We start from the raw sequence: 16,215 nt of genomic DNA, 5'->3' as shown, positions 1-16,215 counted from the left end.
CATCACGGGTCACTACAAGTCACCATCTCTATTTCATGGGATTGGGAACTGAAGGAGAGATAGGTGGGAGATCGCTGAAATCAGGGCAACAGTGAAGTCAGACTAGCACCAAACCTAAGCTGTGATCAGCAGATTTAAACACAATTTTATTACTAAAAATAAGATCAAAATGATCACAAATTGCAGATTGCAGATGTAATATTCCAAAACATGCTTCAAATCTGGATGCACTCCAGAACCAAAAAAAATGCTTTTTTTTTAAACCTAAGAGGTAAGTTAGGATTGCTCTTGTTCTTTCAAAACAGATCTTCTTTTATGGAGGTATTCTGAATTAAGAATTTGGCTATAGGAACCAAGCTAAACTAGAAAGTAATTAAATTCCTCAGATGTAAAAGCAGTCACAGAGACAGAGAAGAGAAAAAGGAAATTGAAGCAAAATGCTGAGAGTTTTTGAAATTATTAATTTATACTGGAGTATAAACTACCACTCTATAGTATCAATTCACAAATCAAGCACTGTTGCTGTGAACTCAGAGGGACCTTAATATCAGACCCAATGAGCAGCACATATTTTTTACTATACTACTTGAGCCTACAAATCCGAGCAGATGTGCAAAAAAGCACCTTCCCCAAAATCTTACAACTATTAGTTGCAAGTAACAATTAAGGGAGCAGATAATTTTGCTTCTCAAATGGAATATAAAACAGTGTCTCCAACAGCTTAATCCAGCATTGTAGAGTTTAAAAGAATTCCTAAGATTTTGCTGTGTTTTTAAACTGCAACAGTATCACAATCAAAGCACAATGGGAATGAGAACACTTCTCATCATTGAGTCAGTCAGAGTAACAACATGAGCCACTCTCTTGGTTCTTCTTAAATATTAACCGCCTGAATGTATCCAGCACAAAAGACACCTTTATTGGAAAACACATGAGAAAAAGATAAACCAAGCAGCCATTTCTCTGCTTTTGCATGTCATGCTCTCCAGAATTGCTGTGGAACCAAAGGATTCCCAGTAGGGAAGGAGTTGCACTTCAAGTTACCTTTCAAGTTCCTAATGAGAGCTGATCTTGGACTTCTATATGCTCATTCTGGGAATAAAAATTATGATATTTTCTTTTATCTCACTCTAAAGTAAGATAAAGTGAAGGTTTCCTTGCTATTGTGTGAGTGTAATTGGAAAGGATAGGTCTAAAAAATAGCCTAGCTCTAGAAAATAGCCTATGTCATTAAGATTAACATTAAGAATATTTAGCTGTCTAGCATCTAGGAGTTTATGGCACTGTAAATTGTTTATACTTTTCCAAACCACTGTAAAAAAAATAATGTAGCAATTGCAATCATTTTTGTAGAAGCAAATGCTTTCATAAATTACCAGGTTTGAAAAATTAAGCTTCTACTTTCAAGGCCAAATTTTTAAAGATATGTCAATCCATTTTTCATTAATGTCATTACAGTTATTGGGAGGTGGTGGAAAGGTTTGCCCATCATTTCTTCTCTTCTGGGATAAGCCACAGACTGTATATAAGCAGTGTCGTCAGTATGTGCCAGTTGGATATGAGGTGCACCATCTGTAGATGCAAATGACAATTAAAAAAAGACATATTCAAATGACTGTGCATGCAAAGAGTCAATACTGGAGAAATTGGACCAGGATTTCTGTATATCTTATGGAGGTAAAAATGTGTTATGTGTCATACTCCTGTAAGAGCTGTGGGGAAATAAAACTTCTGAATGCAAGGCAAATTCTCTTTTTTCATTGTTAAGATTTAATACATTTTGAGGTTGGAGAAGGCAGCATATCTCTTAATGAAGTGGCTAGTTCAGAATGTAAAAAAAAAAGAATTAAAATAATGAGGGCGTTTTCATCCTTCTACATGCAAATTGTCTCATATTTCAATTTATTTCAGTATAAATTTATTCTTGCATATGCTAATACACAGAAAAAGAAAAAAATATTTCAAATCATTATAAAACATATGGAACCATACAGATTATGTGATCTTTAGTAAAATCTATCTTAATGATGAAGGCACCATTTAGCATTCACTCTGGAACTGCGCTCCTTCATTTATTTATGAGTTCCTGTAGACAAAGAAAGTATCTTCCAAAAATAGGAATACCATATTTTCAAGGCATACTGTGTATTTTATTTTTGAAACTAGTAAATGTCAAACAGTAGTCATACACAGTATTGACACATTAATGTTTTCATTCAACAGTGAAGATACCTTTCCTTGTTACATTATATATTTATGACACACAGAGCTGTCAAATAAATTATGTCAAAGCAGCTACAGCCAGACCTTGTGACACTTGAATCATAGAATCAGGGCAAATAACCTTTAAAATGAAAGACATATGACAAGAATTAGAAACATTTAATTTGCATAAATATAATGTTAACAGTCTTTTCCTTATTACATATTTTATGCCTAATTTTTAATTGCCATTATACTCATTCTTTAACATCAGTTTGCTCTCTTTTTTTCCTCATTGATTGCTTTGTTTTGGAATGTGTGAAACAAATTCTATAAGAAGCATATGATCAGATCATCATTTTAATATACTCTGGTTAGCAAATCTTAAATGTTGAGAAACACTCTTTACTCACATGAGTTACTATTTAAAATGTAGAATAATTCCTTAAAATAACTAAAAATTCCTGAACATGTCAAGTAGATATATAAACTCTGATAACTTTGGACCATCTCTGCAAAAAACAATCTTTTATTAAAGTTCTCCTGTGAGGTGCAGAATACACTAAATGTGCAAAATTGAAGCACTGATTTGCAAAAGCTTGGTGACTCTTACATACTGAATTTTGCAGTATAAAATCTGAGCATCTAAGTATACAGGAAGCAAACGTATAGGTATCAAAGTGAATGGTTAGCTTTTCAGAATTGCTTACCTAGAGTAATCAACTCATTAGTTTCATTACTTGAAACCTGGTTGTAAATGAGAGACTTCTCAAGCCTCTGCTGGCACCTTTAGAAATCACTGAGGACAGAGGGAACTCCACAGTTTGCTCTTATTGCTAACACTGCATAAGCTCACAGATGTAACCACACTTAATGAAACTTTGCATTATTCTGGAGAGTCCCTAGGGATGTTCAAGTAAACAAAGCTGTAGCAGCAGAGCACTGATAACTAAACCCCTTATGGTTCCTGCCTGTAATTCACCTCCACTGGGATAGTGGCCAGGCCTGCACAGCCATAAGGACATACAGACTTTGTGCAGGCTCTTTGCTACAAGATGAGTTTGGCTCCCTTTGCCCTTCTGGATCAGAAGAATAAGTATGGCTTATTCTAAATATGATATTCTTTTATAATAACATCAGTTGGACTAGATGATCACTGTTGGTTTCTTTCAAATGTTACTCTAATTCTATTCCAGTGAAGCTAATTGTGATGTTTTGGGTTGGGCTTCCATATTTTACGTAATTATTCTGAGAGCCAGAGGAAGGCCAGACACTATATATAAAAAACACTGAGGGAAATATCGAAATTGATAGTGGGGATTGCCTCCAATACTTTATCCAGAAGGCTGAGGGTGTTTCCTTAAATCTTCACCAAAGAATGAAGCAGTTGTTTCTCAGTTGACTCTGTGAGTGGCACAAACACATAATCACTAGGGATTTACAGAGAGCAACTCAGGGAGCACATGAAGCAACTCCCATCCCACCAGCTGACTACCCAGGACCTGGCAGTCCACAAGGTTTGATGGCAACAGCCTCCCAGGCAGTCACACATTTTAGTAAACATCAGTAGCTCAGAAGGGTGGGTGGTGGAGAAATGGAAACTGCATCAGTAATTTGTAATTTGCAATTTGCTCTTCCAAGAAAAAGAAAAGAAATCACAATCCCTCCCTCACTGCCCATAGTTCTGTAGAGCAGTTCTGGTTTCAAAGAGCTTAAACTCAGTACAGGTATTTTAGAAGAAATTGAAAGTGCAGTTATCTTCACATGTCCCTTAAACACTGTTCTGCTGATGCCACTTTCCAGACATGGAATATAATTAACAATGCATAATCTCAGAAATGGAAAGCTATTTAGACTAATTATATATAGCAAAATAGTTTACAGAAATATTACTCCAAAGCCCAGTGTTGGAAGGTTCGAGCTAATGGGAGATAAATGTTCTTCCCTAAACTAGCCATTTAACTGAACAAAAATTTTTTCCTATTGAAAGCAGTAAAAACTAGAAGCTGTTTTGATAAGTGCTACATAATGTATTATTTAATGCAGAAGGTTTCTTAAAAGGCTAATACTACAAGGAATTTTAAAAGTATCTGTGTTGTTCCATTTACAAGATCATTCAGAATAAAAGCGAAAGTCTCATGAAAAGTCAATGATGTTATCTTTGCTAAAGACTCTATTTTTAACAATTTCATTAATCAATTAATCTATAAATTTTAAGAAAAAACATTTAGCTGTCAAAGAACAAATGCTGAACCTAGTAGAAAAGATACAATTTATTCATTTATTCAGTTTGCAGTTAAGTAGAAATCTCCATTCAGCTGTGACATAAAATTGATGTTTCTACAATTAAAGTACATTGTAAATAGTTTCTAAAGTGTTAATAAATTACTAGAACTGTTTCAGGAAATTATTAATCAAATGTTATAGCCTGTTACTGAGTCCAGTGATGTAAAGAGCCATTTGCAATCAACTACAGCATCTGAAATTAATGTGCTTGGGACAATATACAGAATTTATTTCTTCTGCATATAATGAGTTTCTCACAGTTATTTATCAGCCTTTTGCATAGTAATTACCAAAGCAGTCTCAGAAGAACTTGTACAGAACATTTCTGGTCCTCTGTGGGACAAAGCAGGAAATAACTCAAGAGTCACTCATAATTGAAAGGGCAAAAAACCCATGGATCTCTCCGACTATCACCTACTAGTGCAGAGTGACCAAGACTTAAGAAAAACTTATCAATGTCTTAACTATGCAGAGATGCAAAAGTGACTTCATGAGCCATCTCATCTCCTGCTGGCAGCAGCTTTGGGCAGACAGAGTAAGGAGGGTCCAGACAAGCATACAGATGTAACTGCTGCTGAAAACAGAATGCTTAGAACTAAATTCTGCCTATATGTGTCAGCTGCACAAAGCCTCCTTGTACTTCCCTTCTCTCTGTAGTGTAAGATGACCATTATAGCTGTGCCATATTCATTAGCCTTTATCTTCCATAGATTTTTTAAGCTGATGAAAAAAAAAAACCAAAACCCCCTATTTCCTTATCTTTCTCATTTGTTGATTCCTTTTTGCTCAACTCACATTTTACTGATGGTGTTCACCTAAGGGGACAAAGGCAAGAGGAGAAAAATCATAGGATGGCCTAGGCTTGAAGGGCCTTTAAAGATCATCTGATTCCAACACCCTGCCATGTCCAGGGACACCTTCCCCTAGAACAAGTTGCTGAAAGTTCCCTCCAGCCTCACCTTGAATACTTCTAGAGTCAGGGCATCCATAACTTCTCTGGGCAACATGTTCTAGTGCCTCACCATTGTCACAGTAAATAATTTTCCTTCTAATATTTAGTCTAAACCTACTATTCCAGTTTGAAGCCATTCCCTCTTGTCCTATTACGACATGCTTTTGCAAATAGTCTCTCTCTATGTTTCTTATAGGCTCCCTTCAGGCCTTAATATATTGCCAAATAACCTGATAGATATGTGATAGTATAATCTAATACAATTGCTGACAACCCATAAATATAAACCAAATACTCAACCTGTGAGATCCTCCACCTACTTTGTGTGCTCACACAGAGTATACTGCACATCAGGAGTGTGGATGAAGTGTGGCACACACCTTATGTGTCACTACTGTCACCTTTCAGCTGCCTCAGCTGAAGATTTCAACACAAAAAAACAAAATCAGAGATCAAATTGGAAATGTAGACTGGAAAAAATGTGCTGGAAAAAAGAATAAGTTTTGGAAAAAAAACCCAGTTTTTCCTCTTCAGACTGGGCTAAAAAATACCTGTGGCTTTGAAAATGTAGCAAACCATAATAGCACAAGACAACAAATATAGAGGGAGACAATACAGTGTTCTTAGTCAACATGTGTCTGCCTTTTCTGCATATACTTGCAAGTTCTCCTACTAATCTGGGAAGACATTAAAAAGCATACAAAACCAAGTACAAAAAGGGGAACCATATGATAGCTGTGATATGATGCTGTTATTGCATATGGCTGTCTTGAACAGAGGAAAGAGTAAGTAAAGCCATAATAAAAAAGTATGCATTGGTATATACCTTCCTGCAGATCCTGTATCAATTATAACATACTCTTTTAAGAATTCATGTCTCTATTCCATACACAAAACTACAGATGCATGTTACAACTAATGTTACAATAGAAGATATCTAAAAGAATACACTTAATTGGTAAACACAGTACCTTACCTCATGTCTGCTTTCTAATAATTTGTATCTAAATGTATATAAAAATATTTTATAAAACCACTATAGAATAATTGCATTAAAATTCTCTGAGTGATCGCAGCTGAAAGATTTTTCTCTCTGAAAGGCAGATCTGTTGTTACTGAATGTACTAAGTATATATGGCATACAAAAGATCATCTATGAGATCCACTGGAGAAAAAAGTGAAGGAGAAGCCATGATGTAGTTAATTTTTAGTATGAGCAGATGAAACTCGCTATGCTCAATGGCTGGGCATCACACTTCACTCTGTTCACTGAACTTGCTGTAATTCTAAAATGAGATAAACAGGAAAAAAAGTATTATAATGTTTTCCTAGAATATAATGTAAAATTAAGAATGATAGCTTGAAAATGCTAGTAGTATTTCAAAAGGTTATTTATGGTTAAAATTAACTGCATAAAGTAATAGGCAAGTATCATCAATTTATAAACATAAAAATGAGAATGACACAATGTTTTCATTGGAACATGTAGATTACAATATCTTTGCATTTCTGAACAGTAGCAGAGATGAAAATGACAAAGCCCTCTTACCTCTACCTTTCTGACAGTGGAAGACTATTTCCTGCTATATGGCGAAGCTGAAGTGTAAATCGGAACAAATCACTTTCTATTAGTCTCCAACTCCTTCCTTGTATTTTTTTTCTATCCTATTCTGCCTATCCTGCCATGTTAACACTCAAAAATCCTACTGATCTCAGCACCTTAAAAAGGCACAGGAGGAATACATAGACTGATAGCTACAGTGTGCTGCTGCTATTGCAGTCACCCTGCCTTTTCACTCCTGTCCACTTTATCTTTCAGTGTTCAACACAATGAATACGTAAAAATCCCTGAAGTACATACTGTGAATATTCTGAAGAAGCATCAGCAGTATACGTACACTGTTCATAATTACATTTAAAATTTAAGGTTGCATGCAAGCCTTTCAGACTAAACTGCTAAGCCACTATGCATAGGTTTGACTTGCCTAGCAGCTATGATAGGAACAAGCAATCAGTTCCTTAAAAAGTGGACTTTAACTCTCCCTTTTCATTATGAACGTTTGTCCTAGTCTATCCATGTTCCTGTTCCATAAAATGGGAATGCTAGTACGTAAATATCTTACAAGAATGTTAGGAAAGTTAACAATGCCAATAAAAAATGCAGACATTTTATAACACAACAATCATTCTAATTCATCTAATCAGACCCAGATAAAATACACAATAGCCAACCCCATTATTTTTGCCCTGCAGTTACCATTTCAACAAATTATTTTTTGTAGAATAACATAATGAAAAATGTTGAAAAGCACTGAAGAGAACATGTTTTTCTGGGCAACTCACTAGACCAACTGTGCCAACTCACCTTAATCTAGATAAATCAATGGAAAGTGGTTTTGTCCATAGGCAAGTCTGATTTAATTAGTTAAATACAAAGTGAAGAAAAAAAGACAAACTACCAAACCACAGACTATGATGAGTTTAATGTCTCCTGGAGGAGGCTCTGAGCCAAGCTGTGGCCATGTTTGAATCCTAAATAAAACCATGGGAAAGCACACTGCTTTTCATGCACGCTCCCACTGCCATGGCTGTGGAAAAGGATCATAGTTCAAGTGGAAAGTCCGGGTTTACCGTCTCTTAAAAAGGAATGCAAGAATCATTGAGCAAGTAAATAGATGATCAAGCCTCCCTTCTCCCTCTTGCTCTCTCTTCTACGTTGTGCAATCCCCCTCTTTCCACCAGTGAGCCAACACAACATGGTACAGTGCAGGGCAGAGACAAGATTTCTAACTCAGACCAAACTAGCTGGGGATCCAGAACCGTTTCAGTCAGACCAGTGCTCTGACGTGTGAAGCAGCTTCAAGCATCCCAGGCTGAGAAACAGGAATGTGGCAGAACTGGCTGTGAGTTAATTTGTCTCACTGAGAGGCTGTGTTAAGTGTTTCTAGATGATATAAATCTTTCCAGTGGAGAATAAGCCCAGATTAAAGCAGCACAACACAGCACCTCTGGATCTATCATAGAAGATCGAGACATGGTTGCAAAAGGAGATGTGGTGATGGGAAGAGACTGCTAGCAGCAAAAAATGGAAAACTGCATTCCTCAGGCTGAGAACTAGTTGTAGATTACAGACAGATAAAAGATTTCTACATAAAAGGTTCACTGGGTGGATAAGACTTTCACAGACTTTAACCAATTGCTGTGAGCATCCAAGAAGCCCTCCAGGCTTCACCTACTTCTGCTTGTAAGTCTTACCCTGTGAATCTGAATGGCATCAATTGCTGAAGAAATAGATTCAAAAAATACAGGATTTTCAGAGTCAAGATTTCCACCATACTGCATTGCTTTTATCAAGGAACCTGCAATAAAACAAACACATGAGCACTGAGAAGGTAGTGAGGATATATAAACCCTCACGTTAAATTTTTTACTGTAAGCTGATACTTGCCTTTGCAGTGTGCTAGCAACACATCGATGTATCTGTTTTTACAGTCCATGTAAATCTATGTTTGAAAACAAGAAACTTTTTTTAAAAACTGTTTTAAATACCGACATAGAAGAAAGTACTGTAGAAGAAGCAGCTGTACTGCCAGCAGCCACCAGAGCGAGCCCTTCTATAATGCAAACATCACATTTATTTCCTGCCAACTCTTTATAGTATTCTACAGCTCTGCTGAGAATTAAAACTGAATTTGATTAATAATTTTGCAATTTCTGACTGTAGTTATTAGGGGTACTCTAAAACCAGAGTAGGACATTTTTCTGCCAAATGGGAAATATCCAATGCAGTTGCTGCTTCAAAAAATGTTTAAATTATCCATGTGAAGTAAAAAAATTCTGAGAGAGGAGATTCAGAGAGAACCCCATGAGAATATTCTATTTTTAAAATAAAGCAAAAATCTTAGTTCAAAAATCCTCTGTCTCTGACATCAGTGATGATATTTTGGGAAGGAGTGTAACAACAAGGACATGTTGAGTGTGGTCCTCTTGGTAGGAGGAGGAGTAACTTGGTTTTGGACCAACCGTTTATCCAGAGGCTGCACTACCAACCCATGCACTTCTCAACCCACACCAGACTTACCTCTCACAAACACTTCTTTGACATAATTTGTAATTTGGAGGTCTCCAAGACCTTTTGGAAATCAGTTTCACAAATTTCTAAAATATTACTATATTGAATGCCCTATATTTCAAAGGGATAGCTAATAGTCAGTCCCACTAACCTTATTTTTCCAGTTTTCTTTTTTCATTATATCCCTGCCTTTATGTGTAGTTTTAATCTAAAATATTTTAAGGCAGCGTTTATTTCACTGTGCAATCACTGCAGTAAATTGAGAAAATTGTTAAGGCAAAAAGAGGTTGGGCCAAGACCCAAGTTCAAATCTAGTCCTTTATCTTAGTCAGAAAAATCAAGCAAACCAAACCTTCCATACCCACTTAACTCTGTACTCACTACACAACTTTTAAACTCCAGATTTGATGTAAGTGTATGAAACAGCTTTTGAACTTAATTTTTTATCCAGCATATAGAACTGCTTGTTATGTGGAACTGTAGACTCAGAATTGTTTAGGTTGGAATAGACCTTTAAGATCATGGAGTCCAAGCTCTAGCTTGGCATTGCTAAGTCCACCCCTAGCCCGTGTCTTTCCATCCACTCTGTCCCAGCCTAGGGTACTGCCTGGAGTTGTTGTGATTCAGGTGCAGGACCCTGGACTTTGCCTTCCTGAACCTCATACAACTGGCCTTAGCCAATGGATCCAGCCTGCCCAGACCCCTCTGCAGAGCCTTCCTGCCCTCCAGCAGATCAGCACTCCCACCCAGCCTGGCTATCTGCAAACTCACTGAGGGTACACTGTCCAAATCATCACCAAAGACATTAAACAGGACTGGCCTCAAGGGAACACGAGCTGTGGCCAGCCACCATCTGGATTTAGTTTCATTCACCACAGTAACCAGTGACCTCTGGGTTTAGTCTTCTGGGAGCATCTTGGAATTCCTGCACTGCCTAAACCCAGTCTGCAACGTATGTTGCCCACAGGAGAAAGGATGGAGATCATGTTTCAACCCCTGGCTTAGCAGACAGTAAAATATACAGACAAAATCACAGAATTAAAGCTGAAATTTTAAAGCAGTAAATTTACTTGTCTCTACAACTGACTTGGCAGGGTCAAATATGACTTATACCAACTTAAAAAAAAAAAAAAAAAAGGGAAAAGTTTCAAAACTCCTCTTCATCACATATAGATATGTACATTTGCACTGTTACCCAAAATATTTAGAAATATTTTAATGTAATTTTATAAATAAGCATTGTACAGTTTAATATCAAAATGTTGATCTTTTCTATGGGTGAAAGATTTATCCGCTGACATAGGTGGAGTGACTAGTAGCTGGCCCAAATAACTCATATGTATAATTATAACATATACAGAATATTTCTAATGTCATTAATACCTGAAGAAGCACAGAGACTCCAGTGTAGTCAAAGAAATTCAGTCCACTGCAGTCTAATATCAAAATATGTCGCTCACTGTGACATGGCTGCACCAACTCACCTACACATTTGATAAATGAAAACCGTTAATTAAAAGGAGAACACTCAAGAAATGGGTATAAGAATGATGATAGCTCAACAAAATAAGCCCAAACTATCACAATAAAAATTTTATTGTTATGTGCTGGGGTATCAGGCAAGCAACTGCCATATTTTAGAAGAACAAATGAAGAACCTTTAGGGGAATGGAAAGAAGTGATGACAGAATATATTAATTGAGATGTTTTAGGCAATAGTGTCTCAAGAATTAAGTAATTGTTTCTTCAAATTTGAATTTCGCATTGAGTCCTCTTCTATTCTTTGGAAGATTTTTCATGGTATAAACAGAAAATATATATATTTTTCTTTTAAGCTCTGATATGACACTGATTTCCATAGGCCCTAAATGCCTGCCTATGGCTTAACTTAATATTCACCCATAAGGAAGAAATATATGTAAAGTAGAGTATTTCATTTTCCTAAGGTTTTACTATGATGGTTTTGCTTGGAAAATTTTTTAATACACCATTACATAATGATGCTGGAGAAGAAAATTGTGTTGGTAAGGTTTGCAAAGTTCTTATACTAATTCTTCAACCTCAGGCCATCTTGTGTTTAATCAAAACATACTCTGTTCTAAATGCATCCTGAGCTAACACACAGATAAATGATTCATGGCTTTCATAAAGGGAAAACTAGAAAATAATGCACATCATCTTTACATTGTTCTGTGAGCAAATGTTTGCTATCATAATGCATGCAACTGAAAAAAAAATTAAGGAAAGGAATTCTAATTGTAAAAATGAGTTGAGCTAAATGGCTTTGGCAGAGCAGAGGTAAAGATTTTAAACTATTGAGGGGACTTGGAATTTCCCCATTATGCAAATTTATAGTAGCGGTAATTCCTTCCTCACAGTCGTCTGAGAGCAAAGACTTTTGGACTTGCATCTCCAGACATTTACTCTCTCTGTACTGTCCAATATACGTTAATAGATACATCCAAACAAAAATATATAATTTTAAAGGGAACCTGCTGAAAATTACTGTGAGAGAAACCCTGATAGAGTTCATGTGATCTCTCAGGCTCAGTGTAATAATTCCCTGCTACATCCTGAATTGCAGTAGAGACTGCCTGGCCTCTAAATGGGGGGATAGGTAAAGACCTGCACCCTCTTTAGATCAGTGGCAGGACTTAGGCATTCAGAAAAGAGGCCTTGTGATTTATGTCAGTTTTGTGATATGAAACCAGTTCATCTTTAAGATGACTGGAATATGTGCTGGAACGATCTTCTCAAACATAAGATTCTACAATATAGTCAATAAAATACAATATCATCTTTAATGACCATTTTCATAGGTTGCTATACTACAGCAAAGCACTCTGTCATCCCGAGGTCAACTAAACACTGTAGTGGTTAGGACATAAAAATGTCCTGAGTCTAGTTGACAAATTCAAATATTCAGACAACAGCCTCCAAATCAGATTTTCTACTGCAGCCTTAATGCTTATAAGTGTTTTAAATAAACACTGTTTTAATTCTATCCACAATGAAGTCATCTGTATAAAGTATCCACTGCAAAAGGTTGCTGCAGCTCTCCCATGGGAATGTATATGGTCTGGCTTGATTTAAGTGTTACAAAATGTGGAAAGAGTGGAGTTTCCAGCTTATTCCTTGAAATAAAATCCCTAGGGCTTTTTATTATATATTGTATAATATTGGTAGTTATCGTGTCACTAACAATTCAGTTAGTGAATTTTCTGGGATTTTCTCCTATGTGGCTTTAAAGATACCAAAGATTTAACATGGTTATTATCTTATTTTCACTTTTTCATACTAATATTCAACTTGGCATGCAAAAGCACCCAATTCCAGAGCCTTCAGTCTCTTTAGCCTGGTCTGAAGATCAGTCCAGGCAGCAATACAGGAAGTGCTCCTCCACTATGTACCTGTCTCTTTACACACACACACATTCCAGTCCAATAAGCAGGGACATAGTCAGAGGATGGTTTGGATTGGAGGGGACCTTAAATCAGCCAGTTCCAAACCCTGTGTGGTGGGCAATGAGATTTCAAATAGAACCTTCCACTCCTGTAGAAAATGCATTTTCAAGGGGTTCCCTGCCTTTGAACCAGTCAAAACCAGAATGAATAACGGGACTTATTAGGCCAAGGTTAGCATAATTTAACACTGTTTAGTATTCATGCTTCATTGAGTGTTTGGTCTAACTGAACATATTTATTTCCATAAAACTTGTGTCCCCCTAGAAATATATAGAAAAAGTGGAACTATTTTGCACACTTACATCCATCTTGGTTTTAACACCATTTGTAGATAATAAACTCACCATGACAACTTCCATTGGAAAATGAACAGAGCAATGTGTTCTGCTCACACTGAAATAAAAGCAACAAATGCTTAACATACCAAGGAAAGCCAGTCCATTGCACAGTAACAAGAGAAAAATCAATGCACTACATAAGAATTCTGTTTCTCAGTACCAAAGTTAACTCCTTCACTCCAAAATCATGTCCCATGAAATAGCCTATTGCATATATAATATTTTCTGGTATAACTTTAGAAGAATACTGAGATACATACTCAAACCGATATTTTGCATTTCTTTTTTAGCTGACTCAACCTCTGTCAAATTTGGATACACTAGAAAGCAAATTTTGGACACAATGTTTTTGGGGAAGTGGGGGGGGTGGTTTAGAAGTGGTCAAAAGATGGGAAAAATGTTCTTGACAAGAAAAATTCTTGGCAGTGATTTTATAAGATTAACTTTTGATTAATTTTCTACTTGCTGCAATCTCATCTGCTATGCTAATATTTTAGTAAGAACATTTTTGATGTGTAAATTTATTAAGCAATTAAATTTATCTGGGTAATTTTCATATTAGTTATTCCAATATGCTAGTTCTCAGTAGAAACATGAGTTAAAACCAGAAACAGAGCACTGCATTTTTTTCACACCCATTATGTGCTACAGAAAGACATTTACTCAACCAAAAAAAAAAAAAAAAAAAATTAAAGAAAAAAGCACAGTGTTTCAGGCAGCTGTACTGCTGAGTACCTTACAGAAGAGACAAAGGATAAAATCTCCTTTATAAGTAACATACAAATTAACTTATTAAATTGACTCAAATTAATTCAATGCAAATCCTAAGTAATTTCTCTCTGTTTGGAGGCTTTTTATCATACTAAGCCAAATCAGTCAGCCTAGCAAAACCGAGGGAAAAAAGCATCACATTTTCTGAGCTGAATTTATACCATATGGGTAGCATAACTCTTTGTCAAGGGACAGCAGAGGTGGTAGACACATGTTGCTGTCTTAACAACCCATTTAAGGCACAGCTGGGATTTCCTCAGCCCAATTTGCCAAGCTGGATGAAATTGTCTACAGTAAGCATTGTATCCTTGTCGTGGTTTGACATGGAAAAGACTTTTCTCGGAAGGAAGAGGGTCAAACCAATCAGTGGTCGGGGTTAGATACTGACGCTTGGGCTGATCATTGAAGGTTGGACACGCCTCTGAGAACACAGAGGGGTTAAAAGCAGAATTCCCAGGAGAACTTTCTCTCTTTGGTTCCGGTCAGGGTGCAGTGCAGACTCACCCCTGCCCAGCCATGGCTGGGTGGGGGAGGAGAGCCATGCGGACTGGCTGAGGTAAGGCCGAAGGGTGGAGGGGCTGGAACCAGGCTGGGCCCCTGCAGATGGAAGGGTGGAGGATGTATCCGTTCTCCCCCCAGAGTCTCTCTGGAGAGAGAGAGAAAGAGACAGCAACGGTGCCAGCAGTACACCGGCAGAGGAGGTGGAAGGGTGGGGGGGAACAGCGTGGAAGATGGAGCCTGGGCTGAGAGTCATCCAGGGAGTTGGGACTTTTAACCCTTCTTGGGAAATGAAAGCTTCGTGAAATATTACTCCTCCTCGGCTTGAAAGAGAGGAAGAAAGACAGCCTAGGACCTGGGATGTTAGGAAAACAAGGTTGTGGGGGGAAGATGATGGAGTGGATTTTGGCTGGACTTTTTCTTGTTAGCCATAGACTGAACCAATTTTCTCCTCCAAGAGAGAGAGACTGTATTTTAGGAGGATGCGTGGTGAGCCAAGAGACCTGCTTCAGCAGCTGAGAAAAAGACAGGAGTGGAGTGAACAGAGAAAAGTTGAGGAGGGTTATGGTGATGCCACCTGTCTTCAGAGAAGAAGAAGAGAAAAAGATCTCTCTTCTTGGATCCTCGGCCCCAGAGGGAAATGGGGGTGACTGCGGTCCCAAAAATGAAAAGCTGAACTGTTTTTTTTTCCTCTTGGCAAAGCATCCTTGAAAAGAAGAATCCTATGAGCAGTCTGTCCATGCATGGTGGTGAGAGCATTGTGCATGGAAAGGAGAGTGTCACACTGGCAGATTTTCTCTGGGTGGTGCCATGTGTGACATGGAAACACAAGAAGTGTCAGCTGTGTTTCTTGGGGGGTCTGTTGCACAGGAGGGACTCCTCTCTCCCTCGATGGACAGAGTATTGATTATCTGGAAGGTGGGAACCTGATTGGGGTCCAGGTTGTCTCACTGTGGTTTGTTGGAATTGTGGGGGCAGGAGGAGGAATGTTTTGGAAGGTTTTAATTTTGGTTTTAGTGTGTGTTGTTTCTTTTTCCTTTTATAGTAGTAGTACTTTAATAAAGTTTCTCCCTTGTTATTAAGCTTGGGCCTGCTCTGCTCTGTTCCTGGTCGTATCTAACAGCAAATCATTTGGGGGTTGTATTTTCATGGGGGCGCTGGCATTGTGCCAGAGTAAAACCATGACAATCCTATTGGAGTATCTTCATGGTACTGATAGAAAAATGATAGTTTATCTTTTCCCTTTTAGGAAGTGTTGCAGGAAGTTGCAGGAAGTTCATCCATGCAGATGAACTTGGAAAATACGATATTTACAGGGATATTCTCAAAAAATGTGATATACATAATTTGTTTACTGTTTCTTTCTCTAATATGATCAGTGCAAAAGAGGAAAAAGAAACAATACCGTTGAGGAAAAAAAAAGGAGCCACTTTCTTCCTAATTCTCTAAAAATTATTTATAGATAGAAATTAAATGTCCATCTCTCATGGACTGATCTCCATTAAAAAAAAAAATCACATTTTATTCAAGCATATATGTAGCTACTCATTGTCTTTCTAAAATCCCAGCCTTATATCATTTGATCTTATGGAAATTCTTCTAGAAATTTTTGAGTTTTGGATCAGTGCTTTC

General features: G+C 37.3%; 1 protein-coding gene across 3 annotated transcripts in view; it reads right to left on the bottom strand.

Moving 5' to 3' along the window:
- Positions 1-1,736: 1,736 nt before the first annotated feature.
- The window catches only part of SLC26A7 (solute carrier family 26 member 7), a 72,966-nt gene continuing 58,487 nt past the window's right edge, over positions 1,737-16,215 (bottom strand). For all 3 annotated transcript variants that reach the window (XM_041713957.2, XM_072924818.1, XM_072924819.1), the window contains 5 exons: positions 13,321-13,369; positions 10,896-10,996; positions 8,889-8,943; positions 8,696-8,799; positions 1,737-6,726 (listed from right to left, as the gene is read on the bottom strand). In XM_041713957.2, the coding sequence (XP_041569891.2) occupies positions 6,691-6,726; positions 8,696-8,799; positions 8,889-8,943; positions 10,896-10,996; positions 13,321-13,369 (345 nt within the window). In that variant the 3' untranslated portion in view covers positions 1,737-6,690. The remainder of the gene's footprint in view (positions 6,727-8,695; positions 8,800-8,888; positions 8,944-10,895; positions 10,997-13,320; positions 13,370-16,215) is intronic.

This window comes from Taeniopygia guttata, chromosome 2, assembly GCF_048771995.1.
Source record: "Taeniopygia guttata chromosome 2, bTaeGut7.mat, whole genome shotgun sequence".
Lineage (NCBI taxonomy): Eukaryota > Metazoa > Chordata > Aves > Passeriformes > Estrildidae > Taeniopygia > Taeniopygia guttata.
This window is presented reverse-complemented; position numbering and strand designations above follow the sequence as displayed.